This window comes from Heterodontus francisci, chromosome 25 (genome assembly GCF_036365525.1).
Source record: "Heterodontus francisci isolate sHetFra1 chromosome 25, sHetFra1.hap1, whole genome shotgun sequence".
NCBI classification, from domain to species: Eukaryota; Metazoa; Chordata; class Chondrichthyes; order Heterodontiformes; family Heterodontidae; genus Heterodontus; species Heterodontus francisci.
In genome coordinates, this window is record NC_090395.1 from 60,486,376 (window position 1) to 60,500,475 (window position 14,100).

At 40.6% G+C, this 14,100-nt stretch overlaps 1 protein-coding gene across 3 annotated transcripts in view; it reads left to right on the forward strand.

Moving 5' to 3' along the window:
• Positions 1-14,100, forward strand: part of LOC137383913 (cleavage and polyadenylation specificity factor subunit 7-like) — a 124,561-nt gene that overhangs the window by 424 nt on the left and 110,037 nt on the right. For 2 of the 3 annotated variants that reach the window (XM_068057299.1, XM_068057298.1), the window contains exons 2-3: positions 1,692-1,946; positions 5,032-5,135. In XM_068057299.1, the coding sequence (XP_067913400.1) occupies positions 1,692-1,946; positions 5,032-5,135 (359 nt within the window). The remainder of the gene's footprint in view (positions 1-1,691; positions 1,947-5,031; positions 5,136-14,100) is intronic. The other variant, XM_068057300.1, reaches the window with a different exon arrangement.

The window sequence follows — 14,100 nt, forward strand, 5'->3', positions numbered from 1 at the left end:
GGGGGCAGGTGGTGTAAAGCCTAAACTGTTTGCATTGAGACCCGGAATTCCTGACCCGCTTATACAGTAGTGATTTTGAAGAATCGTGTTTGTTGTTTTTTCTGTTTGCAGATAACGTTAAGGATAATTGCGGATGATCAGCTATTCAACATTTCACCTAAAGTGCCCTTGTAAATTTGTGTCATACCAGATATATCATAATTGAGAGCTAGAAAATAGATCTTAGAATGCTTATGGAGTAACTAGCCCCAATTTGCTGTTGACGGGATTAGAATCGTAATTAATCCAAACCTAACGTGTTCTTGTAATACACCATGTAATACTGCCATGTTGACAGCTTAATGACTGCAGTTAGAAGCAAATAATAAGTTCACAATGATACTAAAATATGACTTGTGTTGCAGATTTACACCTAATGCTAAAAAAATCTGTTTTCACTAATCAGGTCCAATGATGGTTATTTGCCATAAATCAAAATGATTTTACTATTTAAATATTAATTTAATAATATTGGGAAACAGTATATTATGGAAAATGGATAGTGGAATGATCCACACAATTAGATTTATTAAACTTTCAAAGTGTAGAATAAGCTCTGAACCATCATATGAGACAATTTCTAACTAGGTGTTATAATTTAACAAGAAAAATATTTTAGTTACTAAGTTGTTCATTTCCTGTTTAATAGTATAAATCCACAAATCAAGAAATTAGCACATAAATTGTGCTGACCAACCACATGTCACTGACAATTCAAGTTGTGTCTATTTGATATGATATTTTGGTCATGAGAACTAATCAAGGCTGCAGACATGGATGTAATATAAAATCCAATTACTGAGACACCTTTTTAAAAAAAAAAATCCAGCAATTCCATGAAATAAAATTGAATTTGACTAGTAAAAATTGGTGGTTCTTGAAATAGTTTGAAATTTGTCTATCTTGGATCACAGATGAACTTTGATAATTTTATGTTGATCTCCATTGGACAAGCTTGTCTGCCAATTGAATTTGGTATGCATCCATATGCAGAGCATGCCAATTTGTTCATGCTCATTGTTTAACTCTAGCAAATTGCTTTTTTTTTTAAAGTGCTAATTTTTACAAATATAGTTGTGTATGACAGTCAGCAATCAAACATTCTACTAAAGCTAGAGACTTGGCAAGTGCAACAATAGATGTTCATCACTTTAATATATTGTGGTACTCCTCTGACGTCTGCTTATTTTCAGTATTAAATACTGATTGCAGGAGTGCAGTCTTTGTTCAGCCACCAGTATAATTGTATACAAAATAATTTTCACTTGTTTATATTTTGATTAATTTATACTTAAATGCATTTAATTTTGGAGAAAAGTTTGCCTTGCATTATTGATCTTTTCAGGCATATTTTAGGACACCCTGTAATGCTGCTGAGGTGTACACGTGTGTTGGTAAAATATTTGACAATTACAGGGAAATTTTGAAAGAAATCCTTGTAAGTGTGCTTTTCTCACTGTTAATGCCACTGAATGATTTTAAGCATTAGTATAGACCAGTACTTTTTTACAAAGACAGAGCAGCAGTGGTGAAACAATAGGGGTCCTTTTTTTTTATTATAGAACATTCTAAATATGGTCATATGCAGTACTGTCCTGTGACTTGAGACATTAAATGACAAGTGCTCACCATTGTGCTGTTTTCTTTCTCAGCAGCCGGAAAATGAAAATCAGCGCCAGATGGATCTATATGACGATTTGGTCAATGATATAATAGGGGTGCCTTTAAATAATGGATTAAATCCTAAAAAGGACAATTGTGATCTGCCACAGTGCTCATCAAATAATATAATTGTCCCAACTATTGATATCCCAATTAAAACAGCCTCAGCTAAAAGTTGCATTCTGGATAACATTGTTGCACCACTTAATGAAGACAGGATTCTGTTCATTGGAAATCTGACATGGGTGAGCATTACTTTTGGTCTCTGATATGACAACACTGGTGTGGTAGTATGTAATATCAGCTTAAATGTGCCCATCCTACTGAACTGATATGAAAACTATATATTTCAGGCAGTTCAGTGGCCAACTATTCTTATCGTGAGAAAGCTAATTGTGAATAATTCAAATGACTTTACATTGGTGCCTGATTACAGCATACTAAAACCTCTAGTTTATAAAGTAAAGGTGGTATTGATTTTAATATTGCTGGATATGGCAGTGTTGTAAAGGTAGATTTTAAGAGTAGGTAGAAACTGAAGGATAAAATGGGAAAATTGCTTTACAAAAATTGATACCCTCAAGGGATAGCTTTTGAAAATAGAGAGAGACTTTCAGGTTGACCATCAAATGGGCACAATATCAGCATTGCACTTGCCCAACATAGTAATTAGGAATCAAGTTCAAGCCTCATTAACATTCTCTTTGTGAGCTGTGGGCACCAGTGGACATCCTGCTGTAGCTTGCCAGTTTCATAGGGAGAAAAATTGGCTATTGCGTACAGTCAGCAGGTTAAGGCCTGTTTGCAAGGACAGAGCAGTCGAGGAAGGGTTTTTTTTGGTTGGGGTGGGGTGGGGTGAAGTTGATTGGAATTTTGAAAGAGAGTACCTGAGGAGAAAGAACAACCTACAGTGTCAACCAGCATCGGCCCAGGAAGGGAAGTGGGGTGGTTAGCAGTTTAGTGAGAGTGGGGTCAAGAGTGCATGAGGTAGATCTCGTGGATGGGATAAGCTTTAGACACCAAAAGGGCAAATGGGAGAGAATTTTTTTTTAAATGTTGGCATGGTTTGGCCTTCTGGTCAATGGGAAGCGAAAGATGTAGCTGAACAGATGGACCTGAATGTTGCAGTCAGCAGTGCAGCAATTGCATTTGCTCCTGACATCAAATAAATCTCTGCATGAACCTACTGTGATTCCAGTGGTGAGAATTTTGGCTGTCTTGAGGGAGGATTGCCTCCCAGCCTGGGTTACAGCGACGCCCAGCATTATGGGCTTGGGCAAAAAAGACGGAGTTGTGGGCATGGTTGACAGTCATTGCACTTATTGCACTATAAAGATGGACCAAAAGGTATTGAAAAAATCACAGATTTTAGTTGGCATAAACTTCCAAATGTAAACTTTTCTTAATTTTGACCAGATAAATCATTTTTTAAAAATGTTATCTATAAAGTCTGAAATTATTCTTAAAAAGGCAAAGATTTGACTTTTTTACAAGATTTATAAGATTTTTAAAAGGCTTCATGTTAAAAATGGAATCATTAACTTTTTAAAATGTTGTGGGCCTCTTCATTAATTATGAATTCAGTAGATCCCTTGCGTCTGAAAATACAAGTGTAAAACTTAAAAGGATAATTAGTGGGCAATTAACATTATCCCAAATTTGCCCTGGTTCCTTAATTGGTGTTTCAAGTAGTGAACCCTCAGGAATAGCGTTGGTTGACCTACCGTTGGCTTTGAATAAGCGCATTGTGCACATTCCGGAAATTGCCGGGCCTTGCTGTCTAGTAGCGATGAATGCCACACTACTGGCACGTCAAAAGTCTGGCCCAATGTCTCAGTCTTGGTGATGAAGAAGTATGTGAGCTCCTTGCCCTTGTTGGAGGTGATGAGAGAGGGGAGAACATTTTAAGGAGATAATTGGTAGTGGAGAAAAAAAGCCTTGGGTTGCCTTTCATCTAAAAGGATGATACTGACATTTTGTGTACAGGCTTGGCAGAGGAGAGTGCAGCGCGATAACCCTTGATGCAGTTCAGCTAGATTTGGAATTGATGGCTACACCAGTGTGTGCCTAACATGCTTAAGTTTGTGACCTCTGGGCTTGAGGGAGAAGGTGAGGACTATATGACCAGGATGGGAGAGTAAGGGCATCAAGTGTTTTACATAAGTGGGTGCTTGTTCAAATCAATGGCAAAAGTAGTATTGTGAGAAATGGGCCAAAGGATAAGTGGCTGGGAGTTTTGAAGACTTTTTTTTGTCTCCAGGAGCAGACACCGAAGGAAGTGGGGTTGGAAGGAAATGGGGATACAAGGAAATAATTAGAGCTGGTCTTGCTTGTGATGGCGATCATGGGAATAGAGAAGCCATGGGAGCTGTCAAGGAGCTGGCTATGAGTATGGGTAAGAGAGTTTCTATGGGGGGAGGTAAGTGAATTCAGAAGAGAGAAGGCGAAAGGAGCTGAGAAACTGTTGAAGTCACCTGAGGATAAGGAGTTACTCAGACTGGAGGCTGGCTGGGATAAAAGGAGGGGGAAACTTCAGGTGAAGCTTGGGAGCAGTAGACAACAGAAATTTTTTTTTTAAGAGAAGCGAAAGGAGTGGGAAATGAGATGCTGAAAGAGAATAATGTATCAGGAGTAAGGGGAGCAAACAATGTGACTCGATGATCAGGGGCACAATGTCATATTATGGCAGTTTTGGCAAGACAGTTTGTGGAAAGTATAGCCAGGTGGGGTGGCCTCAGAAAGAGGCAAGGTATTGCTACCCATGAGCCAAGTTTCAGTCAAAGCCATGCCAGTGCAGTCATCCACAATAAAGTCATTAATGATGAATCTTGCTTGAGACTGAGTAGGTATTCTTGAGGGAAATGCAAAAGATGATTGCTTCTTCAGCAGTGTTGAAGATGGCAATATTAGATGGGATAAGCGAGATAGGGAAGGTGCTTGATGAACATGGCCCCAAGTGTATGTGCTGGGCAGGGAGATCAATGAGAGGGGAGAATGGGGTTGCTGTTTGTAAGGAGGTAGCAACTCGTAGCTTGATGTGCCCTTGGAAGAATGCCAAGAGAGGCACTGAGGGCCACTGTGCATTTCATTCTTTTCAGACAGTTTTGACTATTTGCTTGTTTTAGTTTGTTAAATCTTTTGAGGATTATATCTTGTATTGCTTTCAATAGAAATTAAAAGAAAAGCAAATTGCCAGGTCTGATCCTTGACATGCAAGGTAGGTAGTTTTAAGTAAATTAAACATAGAAAGATGTGCATGAATAAAGAAACAAGTCAGCATAACAATGGAAAAGCAGTTCTATTCTATTACTGTATACTAATTTCTTACAGTGGACAACTGGTGAAGACTTAGTAGCTGCCATTCGTTCTGCTGGAATATTTAATGTTGTTGAAATCATATTTTATGAAGTTCGAAAAGGTGGTCAATCTAAAGGGTAAGTAGAAAAAAAAAATATAAAAGCAGCCAATACTGGAAAGCTAGCAAGTCACTTAGCAGCTGTGGAGAGATCAGGCCAGTTAATGTTTTAGGTGCACTGGCCTTCATCAGAACTGCAGAAATGAAAGATAAATGTTTTAATTGAATCAAAAGGGATAAGAGGAGAAGTAGTACTGATGGGTAACATGTAATCTATTTAAGAATGAGTTTATTTGAGGCAATAGAAAGAAGGGCTAAAGACAGTGAAACAAAAAAATGCATGGATCTGCATTTGCTAGTCACACAGCAGGAAAAAAACTGTACATGCTGGAAATCAAACATGAGCAGAATTGCTAGAAACAGTAAACTAATCAGCATCTGTAGAGATAAGAGACAAGTTAATATTTCAGGTATGGAACCTTCACAGAACTGGAAGATATTAAATTACATACAATTCACAGCACAGAAATAGGCCTTTTAGCCGGGGGGAAAACACATTCACGAGAAGTACAATGCCGGAGGACTGCTAACGTTGTACCTTTGTTTAAAAAGGGAGCGAGGGATAGACCGGATAACTACAGGCCAGTCAGTCTAACCTCAGGGGTGAGCAAATTATTGGAATCAATTCTGAGAGACAGGATAAACTGTCACTTAGAAGGACACGGATTAATCAAGGATATTCAGTATGGATTTAAGGGAAGATCGCTTCTGACTAACTTGATTGAACTTTTTGAAGAAGTAACAAGGAGGATTGATGAGGGTAGTGTGGTTGATGTGATCTACCTGAATTTTAGCAAGGATTTTGACAAGGTCCCGCATGACAGACTGGTTTAAAAAAAAAAGTCCATGGGATCCAGGGACATGTCGCAAGCTGGATACAAAATTGGCTCAGTGGCAGGAAACAAAGGGTAATTGTTGACGGGTGTTTTTGCAGCTCGAAGGCTGATTACGCAGGGCTCAGTACTATGTCCCCTGCTTTTTGTGGTAATGATTTGGACATAAATGTAGGGGGCATAATCAAGAAGTTTGCAGATGATACAAAAATTGGTCATGTGGCTGATAACGAGAAGGATAGTTGTAGACTGCAGGAAGATATCAATGGACTGGTCAGGTGGGCTGAAAAGTGGCAAATAGAATTCAGCTCTGAGAAGTGTGAGGTAATGTATTTGGGTAGGTCAAACCAGGCAAAGAAATACACAATGGGAGAATACCGAGAGGTGTAGAGGAAGTGAGAGACCTTGGAGTGAATGTCCACAAATCCCTGAATGTAGCAGGACAGATGGATAAGCTGGTTGAGAAGACATATGGAATCCTTTTCCTTTATTTTATCTGTTCATGGGATGTGGGTATCGCTGGCTAGGTCATCATTTATTGCCCATCCCTAATTGCCTTTTGAGAAGGTGGTGGTGAGCTGCCTTCCTGAACTGCTGCAGTCTTTGGGGTGTAGGTACACCCACAGTGGTGTTAGGGAGTTCCAGGATTTTGACCCAGCGACAGTGAAGGAACGGTGATTATAGTTTCAAGTCAGGATGGTGTGCGGCTTGGAGGGAAACTTGCAGGTGGTGGTGGTGGTCCCATGCATCTGCTGCCTTTGCCCTTCTAGGTGCTGTCAAAGGAACCTTGGTGGGTTAGTGCAGTGCATCTTATAGATGGTACACACTGCTGCAACTGTGTGTCAGTGGTGAAAAGTGTGAATGTTGAAGGTGGTGGATGGGGTGCCAATCAAGCAGGCTGCTTTGTCCTGGGTCGTGTTATGTTTCTCGTGTTGGAGCTGTATTTATCTAGGCAAGTGAGAGTATTCCATCACACTCCTGATTTGTGCCTTGTAGATGGTGGACAGGCATTGGGGAGTCAGGAGGTGAGTTACATGCCGCAGAATTCCCAGCCTCTGACCTGCTCTTGTAGCCACAGTATTCGTGTGTCTGGTCCAGTTCAGTTTCTGGTCCATGATAATGCCCCAGGATGATGGTGGGGGATTCAGTGATGGTAATGCCATGGAACATCAAGGGGACATAGTTAGATTCTCTCTTGTTTGAGATGATCATTGCCTGGAACTTGTGTGGCGTGAATGCTACTTTCCAGTTATCTGTCCAGGTGTTGCTTCATCTGGATATGGGCTGCTTCATTATTTGAGGAGTTGTGAAAGGTGCTGAACTTTGTGCAATCATCAGTGAACATCCCCACTTCTGAGCTTATGATGGAGGGAAGGCCATTGAAGCAGCTGAAGATGGGTGGGCTGAGGATACTACCCTGAGGAACACCTGCGGTGATGTCCTGGGACTGAGATGATTGACCTCTAACAATCCACAACCATCTTCCTTTGTGCTAGGTATGACTCCAACCAGTGGAGAGTTTTCCCCCGATTCCCATTGACTCCAGTTTTGCTAGGGCTCCTTGATGCTGTACCTGGCCAAATGCTGCCTTGATGTCAAGGGCAGGCAGTCACTCTCACCTCACCTGGAGTTCAGCTCTTTTGTCTTTGTTTGGACCGAGGCTGTAATGAGGTCAGGAGCTGAGTGGCTCTGAAGGAACCCAAACTGAGTGTCAGTGCGCAGGTTATTGTTGGGCAAGTGCCACTTGATAGCACTGTCGACACCTTCCGTCACTTTGCTGATCGATTGTAGACTGATAAGGTGGTAATTGGCCAGGTTCGATTTGTCCTACTTTTTATATACAAGACATACTTGGGCAATTTTCCACATTGCTGGGTAAATGCCAGTGTTATAGCTGTACTGAAACAGCTTGGCTAGGAGCGCGGCTAGTTCTGGAGCACAAGTCTTAAGTAGTATTGTGGAATGTTGTTGGGGCCCATGGCCTTTGCAGTATCCGGTGCATTCAGCCATTTCTTGATATCACGTGGAGTGAATCTGATTGACTGACTGAAGACTAGCAATCGGGATGCTGGGGACCTCAGGAGGAGGCTGAGATGGATCATCCACTCAGCATTTCTGGCTGAAGATGGATACAAATGCATCAGCCTTTTCTTTTGCATTGGTGTGTTGGGCTCCCCCATCGTTGAGATTTGGGATATTTGTGGAGCCTCCTCCTCCTGTTGTTTAATTGTCCACCACCATTCACGACTGGATATGGCAGGACTGCAGAGCTTAAATCTGAGCCGTTAGTTGTGGGGTTGCTTAGCCCTGTCTATTGCATGCTGCTTCTGCTGTTTGGCATGCAAGTAGTCCTGTGTTGCAGCTTCAGGCTGATATGTCATTTTTAGGTATGCCTGATGCTGCTCCTGGCATGTCCTTCTGCACTCTTCATTCATTATTAGCCAAGGTATGGAATCTAAGAGCAGGGAGGTTATGCTGGAACTGTATAAATCGTTAGGCCACAGCTTGAGTACTGTGTGCAGTTCTGGTCACCTCATTACAGAAAGGATGTGATTGCACTAGAGAGGGTGCAGAGGAGATTAATGAGGTTGTTGCTAGGACTGAAAAAATGTAGCTATGTGGAAAGATTGGATAGGTTGGGGTTGTTCTTCTTGAAACAGAGGAAACTAAGGGGAGATTTGATTGAGATGTACAAAATTATGAGGGGCCTGGGTACAGTCGATGGGAAACGCCTGTTTACCTTAACAGAGAGGTCAGTGACTAGAGAGCATAGATTTAAGTAATTGGTCGAAGGGTTAGAGGGGAGATGAGGAAAAGTTGTTTCACCCAGGGGGTGGTAATGGGTCTGGAAGTCACTGCTTGTAAGGGTAGTAGAGGCAGAAACCCTCCACTCATTTAAAAGATGCCTGGATATGCACCTTAAGTGCATAACCTGCAAGGCTAAGGGCCAAATACTGAAAAGTGGGATTAGGCTGTGGCTTGTTTTTCAGCCGGTGCAGACACAAAGGGCAAAGTGGCCTCTTCCTGAACTGTAAACTTTCTATGATTCTATGACCTGTAAAGTGCTTTAATTCTTCATCCCGCTCTCTGTCTTTGGCACTATTCCATTGAAGCTCAATGTAAGGTTGAGGAATCGTATCATAGTTTTATATTCACCACTTTGCAGTCCTTTGGCCTTCATACTGACTTCAATAATGTCAGACCCTAACTATAGCTCCAGTGTTCTCTTCAGCAAATGCTTGTGGCATAGGATGGGTTTGCTGGTGTTTCTGGATGGTGGGTGAAGAAAGGAGTTGTTACTTGTGAGTTCTGTCTCCGAATGCTGCTGTGGCAGGGCAGTCTGCATCCTTAATGCCGATCGATCTTTTTCCTTCTGCTAGGATCCTGGGCCACTGGAGCTGGCTCCATATTGCTAGTTTTTTGTACTTCCACTTCAGTTTTTCTTATTTTGTGAAAGTGCTTGTTCATGTTTTTGTTTTCCATTTCTGATGGAAGTATTCTATGCCTGAAATGTTAACTTTATCTGTTCTTTCCACCTGCTCTGTTTCTAGCATTTACTGCTGTTCATTGCAAAATTCCAGCATTTTCAGCCTTTTGCTTTTCACTTATAAAAGTAAACAACTGTTCAAGAATGTAGATAAATGTAATCAGGAAAGGTTGATGGAGTGCAAGAGTTCTTTGTGACCATGATAGATGGAATCTTTATCCTCATATGTCCCTTTATTGGGTCTTAAGAAATTACTGTTTTGGATGTATTTTGAAAATATGTAAAAAAAAAGTGTTTTCTGCACTGGGGATTAGGGAAAGGTATTTGCATCTGAATAGATGCCACTCTAGAAAATTTATTTGTTTCTGTTGTCCTTCATGAGTCCTTTTCTCCCCATACATTATTATGGAATACTTTATTTTTAGTGTAATAATTCAGTTTAATCCAATAATGCTTCATCAGTGACCATTTGAAAAGTAGTTGATCTTTATGTGAAGCACTTTGCAACATCCAGAGAAACTGAAGAAGGTGCTGTAAAATGCACAGTCCTTTTTCCTCCTTGCATCCCCTCCCCCTTTATACTTTTTACCTTTAATGGAGTACCATTGGCTGGTCACTTACAATTCTGTACTAAAAATATGAAAAATAAATGCTGGGAACATTCAGCAGGATAGAGTTGACGCTTCGATTTGATGACCTTTCCTCAGTTCTGTTGTAAGGTCATCGACCTGAAACGTTAACTCTGTTTATTTTTTTCCACAGATGCTGCCTGACCTGTTGAGTGTTGACGGTATGGCCCGTTTTTATTTCAGATTTCCAGCAGCTGCAATTTTTTTTTTTTTTGTTTTGACTTGCACTTTTGTCATTGGTTGTATACCTGGAAGGGATCACTGACCAGATATGCAACAGCAATGTAGAGCCAAACATCTGCGTGCCTTGCATTCTGCTACTGGATTCCCTGACTCCTCTTTTTGGTCTGTTAAGCATGTTGCGCTAATTATGTGTGCCATTGTAATTGTATCTTAACATAATCATGCTAATGCGTGGAACCTGCTAAGCATTGATACCCAGGCCTGCTTCATATAGAGAAAGCAGATTATGTATAGGATTAGCATAATGTGTATACAGTATCCTTTCTGAAACCTCAGTACTGGTCTGTATATGCTGATCATTTAAAAGTGACAACAAAACTTTAACCAGGGTAAATGGAAACTCTTGAGTTTGGAGCACTACATTTAGACTTTTTGGTATGGTCACTCTCAAACCATCTACATCTATTTCTGCCTATGGTAGTAGATGATGGATACTATATTCCTCTTTATTGACTGTAAATGGTTGTCCTCTACTCTGAATAGTCCTCTGTTTACTGAATTGGCCTTCTGCAGACCTATAGGAAAACAATTGGCAGCAGATAATAGGGCTAATTCTGGACCTGGATGGAGCATATGTCAGAATCGAGCCCAGAATATTAAGATTATGGAATTGGTTGTAATATGTGAGCGAGTAGTGACAAGTGTTTTTGGGCATCTCTTGCTCAATGGGTATAAGGATGCATTGACCATAGGGACTTTGTCTTTTTTTGCTTTTCTCCATTATGGGAATAGTGAGCTCACTTTGGTCTTTGTGTAGCCCTAGCAGAGACTGTTTTAGGTGGTAGGCTAGGAGCACGTCATTTGGCTATATTGTATTATTTATAAATTACAGAATCATGGGAATTCCTTAGTATGCAAATATCCGTGTAAGCACTTATAATGGATCGTTTTAGAGAGGCTTCTTAACTGAATCAGTGGGGATCTTTTAAAATGTTTCTGTTGGGCAGGAATGTGTTGTCCGACTCTTGGTGGGACTTCAGGAGCGTCTGAGGACCATGTTGCTGAGTTCAATTGCTGTAGGCCAGTTCTCTTCTGCTTTGAAGGAACAGGCTGCCTTATATAGCAGGTTCACCGATGCACATTTTTGTGGGTCTGATGTTCTCTGCTTCCCAAATCTTGGACTGTTTGCAATTGGAAAAGCAGCCAATAGGAGGTGAATTCCACATCTACCAGCTGTGCTACTTTAATGTAAAAGTGTTTTGTAATGTTCAGAAGGCTAAATAGAGCAGGAGATGTCATTCTTTGCAAACAGAGTTGGTGAATTTTCGTGGCTCAAGCCATCCATGCATAAGCCTATGTTCAAAGTTTCTGTGGTTTCGGGTTATTGGCTGGCTATTATTACAAGCAGTAATAGCTTACTCAAATTCACTGTAAAGTTTATTTTTAGCAATGCAACAAATTGTTTCCACCGTTCACATTTCTTCCTCCGTCTCCAAAATGTGGCTATATGGCCTATACTTGTCCTAAAATAGAACATCTGTTTCCCCTTGCCCAAACACAGGTGCATTATTTTTAAGATTCTGTTGTAGGAGAAACAGCTACCTGCCTTTTTTTTTTAAATAGCATCTAACTTCATTTTGTATTAGAATACTGCTAATTGGGAAGCAGGAGATATCCAGCCTGGCACCAGCAGATCAAAAATTAGGGTGCTAGGGGCTGGAAAAGACGATTCCTGTTTATCTGGCTAGTCCTACAGTTCAAAAAATATAGTATGAACTCTTATTACCTTTCCTTTTTTCTCCCCCTGCCCCTCAGTGCAACCATGTTTTTTGCCAAAAAAAACTATCTAGTTGCCTCTTAAATTCACTGACGTTGTTTGTTTCCACTGTATTTCCCCCAGGTAATGTTTTGCACATTGGGCAGCCTCCATGAAGTAGTGCAGGGATAATATCCACTGTTGGTGGAGAACCTTGCCTGTTGCCAATGTATATTGCAAAATCACAATTGCATTACCTGTGATTTTTCCATACATTGCTTTCAGTGGATCCCTGCAATTTTATGCTGTGCTCTGCTGATATAAGGTCTTGCCTAGCTGACAGCAATGCCACAGTAAACTTATCAAATTCATTAAGATCAGTTAACATACAGCTAGCCAAAGCAAAGACTTTGCACTACTAAAGATCTGATCTAAATATAAAAGAATCTAAACACATTTAGGTTTAATAGGCCCTAATTTGCTGTAGTGGGGCATAAAATGGCATTTGCTGTTGGTTAGACTTGCCCTTACACATTTAGGTTTGAAAAATCTCTGTAGCAAGTTGTTAGTGCGAGCTGTGGGGGAAACGGGGCATCTGGGACCTGAATGAACAGGGCGAACAACTGTAACTCCTGAGCCAATCAGATTGTAAGATTGTGAAATACAGTGCAAGGACTGTAGTTGGGGGAGGGTTCAGTTGCATGGAAAATTAGGAAGTTAAAGGAGAAGGTAGGAGCGCAGGTTAGTGATGAGGCTGATTGTTACCAGAAAATAAAAGGAAGGGACAGAACGTGTGAACATCATATTGCACCAAGACATCATACAAGAGTAGGGAAATTTGACAGTAGAACAAACTTAAAGGCTTTGTATCTGAATGCATGAAGCATTCTGAATAAAATTAATGAGTTGACAGCGCAAATAGAGACAAATGGGCATGATTTAATGGCGATTACTGAGGCGTGGTTCCAGGGAAACCAGGTTTGGGAATTGAATATCCAAGGGTACAGTATTTCGGAAGGATAGACAGGAAGGAAAAGGAGATGGTGTAGCTTTGTTAGTAAAGGAAGAGATCAGTGTTGTAGTGAGAAATAATATAGGCACTGGAGATCAAGACGTAGAATTTCTACCCAGACTGATAAGAAATAGCAAGGGAAAGAAGTCCCTGATGGGAGTAATCTATAGGTCCCCAAACAGTAAATCCACAGTGGGGCACAGTATAAACCAGGAAATACTGGGGGCTTGTAAGAAAGGTATGGCAATAATCATGGGTGATTTTAATATGCATGTAGACTGAATTAATCAAATTGGCAAGGGTAGCCTTGAGGGAGAGTTCATTGAATGTATTAGAGATTGGTTCCACAACATATTGCTCCAAAAAACAACCAAGGAGCAGGTTATTCTAGATTTTGTATTGTGTAATGAGGTGGGATTGATTAATGATTTCATAGTTAAGGATCCTCTAGGGAAGAGTGATCATAGCATGCTAGAATTTCAAATTCAGTTTGAGGGCGAGAAACTGGAGTCCCACACTAGCGTTCTGGAGTTAAACAAAGGTCATTACATACGCATGAGGATAGATTTCGCCCTAGTGGACTGGGCAGGAAGACTAAAAGGTAGGACAGTTGATGAGCAGTGGCAGATGTTTAAGGAGATATTCAATTCCTCCCATCTAAAATATATTCCAGAGGAAGAAAGATTCTAAGAGGGGGAAAAACATCCCATGGCTAAGCAGGGAAGTTAAGGATAACATAAAGACAAAAACTACGGCATACCATATTGCAAAGGCCAGTGGCAGGCTGGAAGATTGGGAAACTTAAAGATTAACAAAGGGTTACTAAAAAGTAATAAAAAGAACTAAGGTAAATTATGAAAGAAAACTAGTGCAAAATATAAAAACGGATAGCAAAACCTTCTGTAAGTATATAAAAGCGAAGAGAGTAGCTAAAGTGAATGTTGGTCCTTTGGAGGATAAGACAGGGGAGTTAATAGAGGGGAACACAGAAATGGCAGAGACACTAAATCGGTATTTTGCCTCCGTTTTCACGGTGGAGGACACTAGTACCATCTCAATAGTAACAGGAAATGCAGAGGTTATA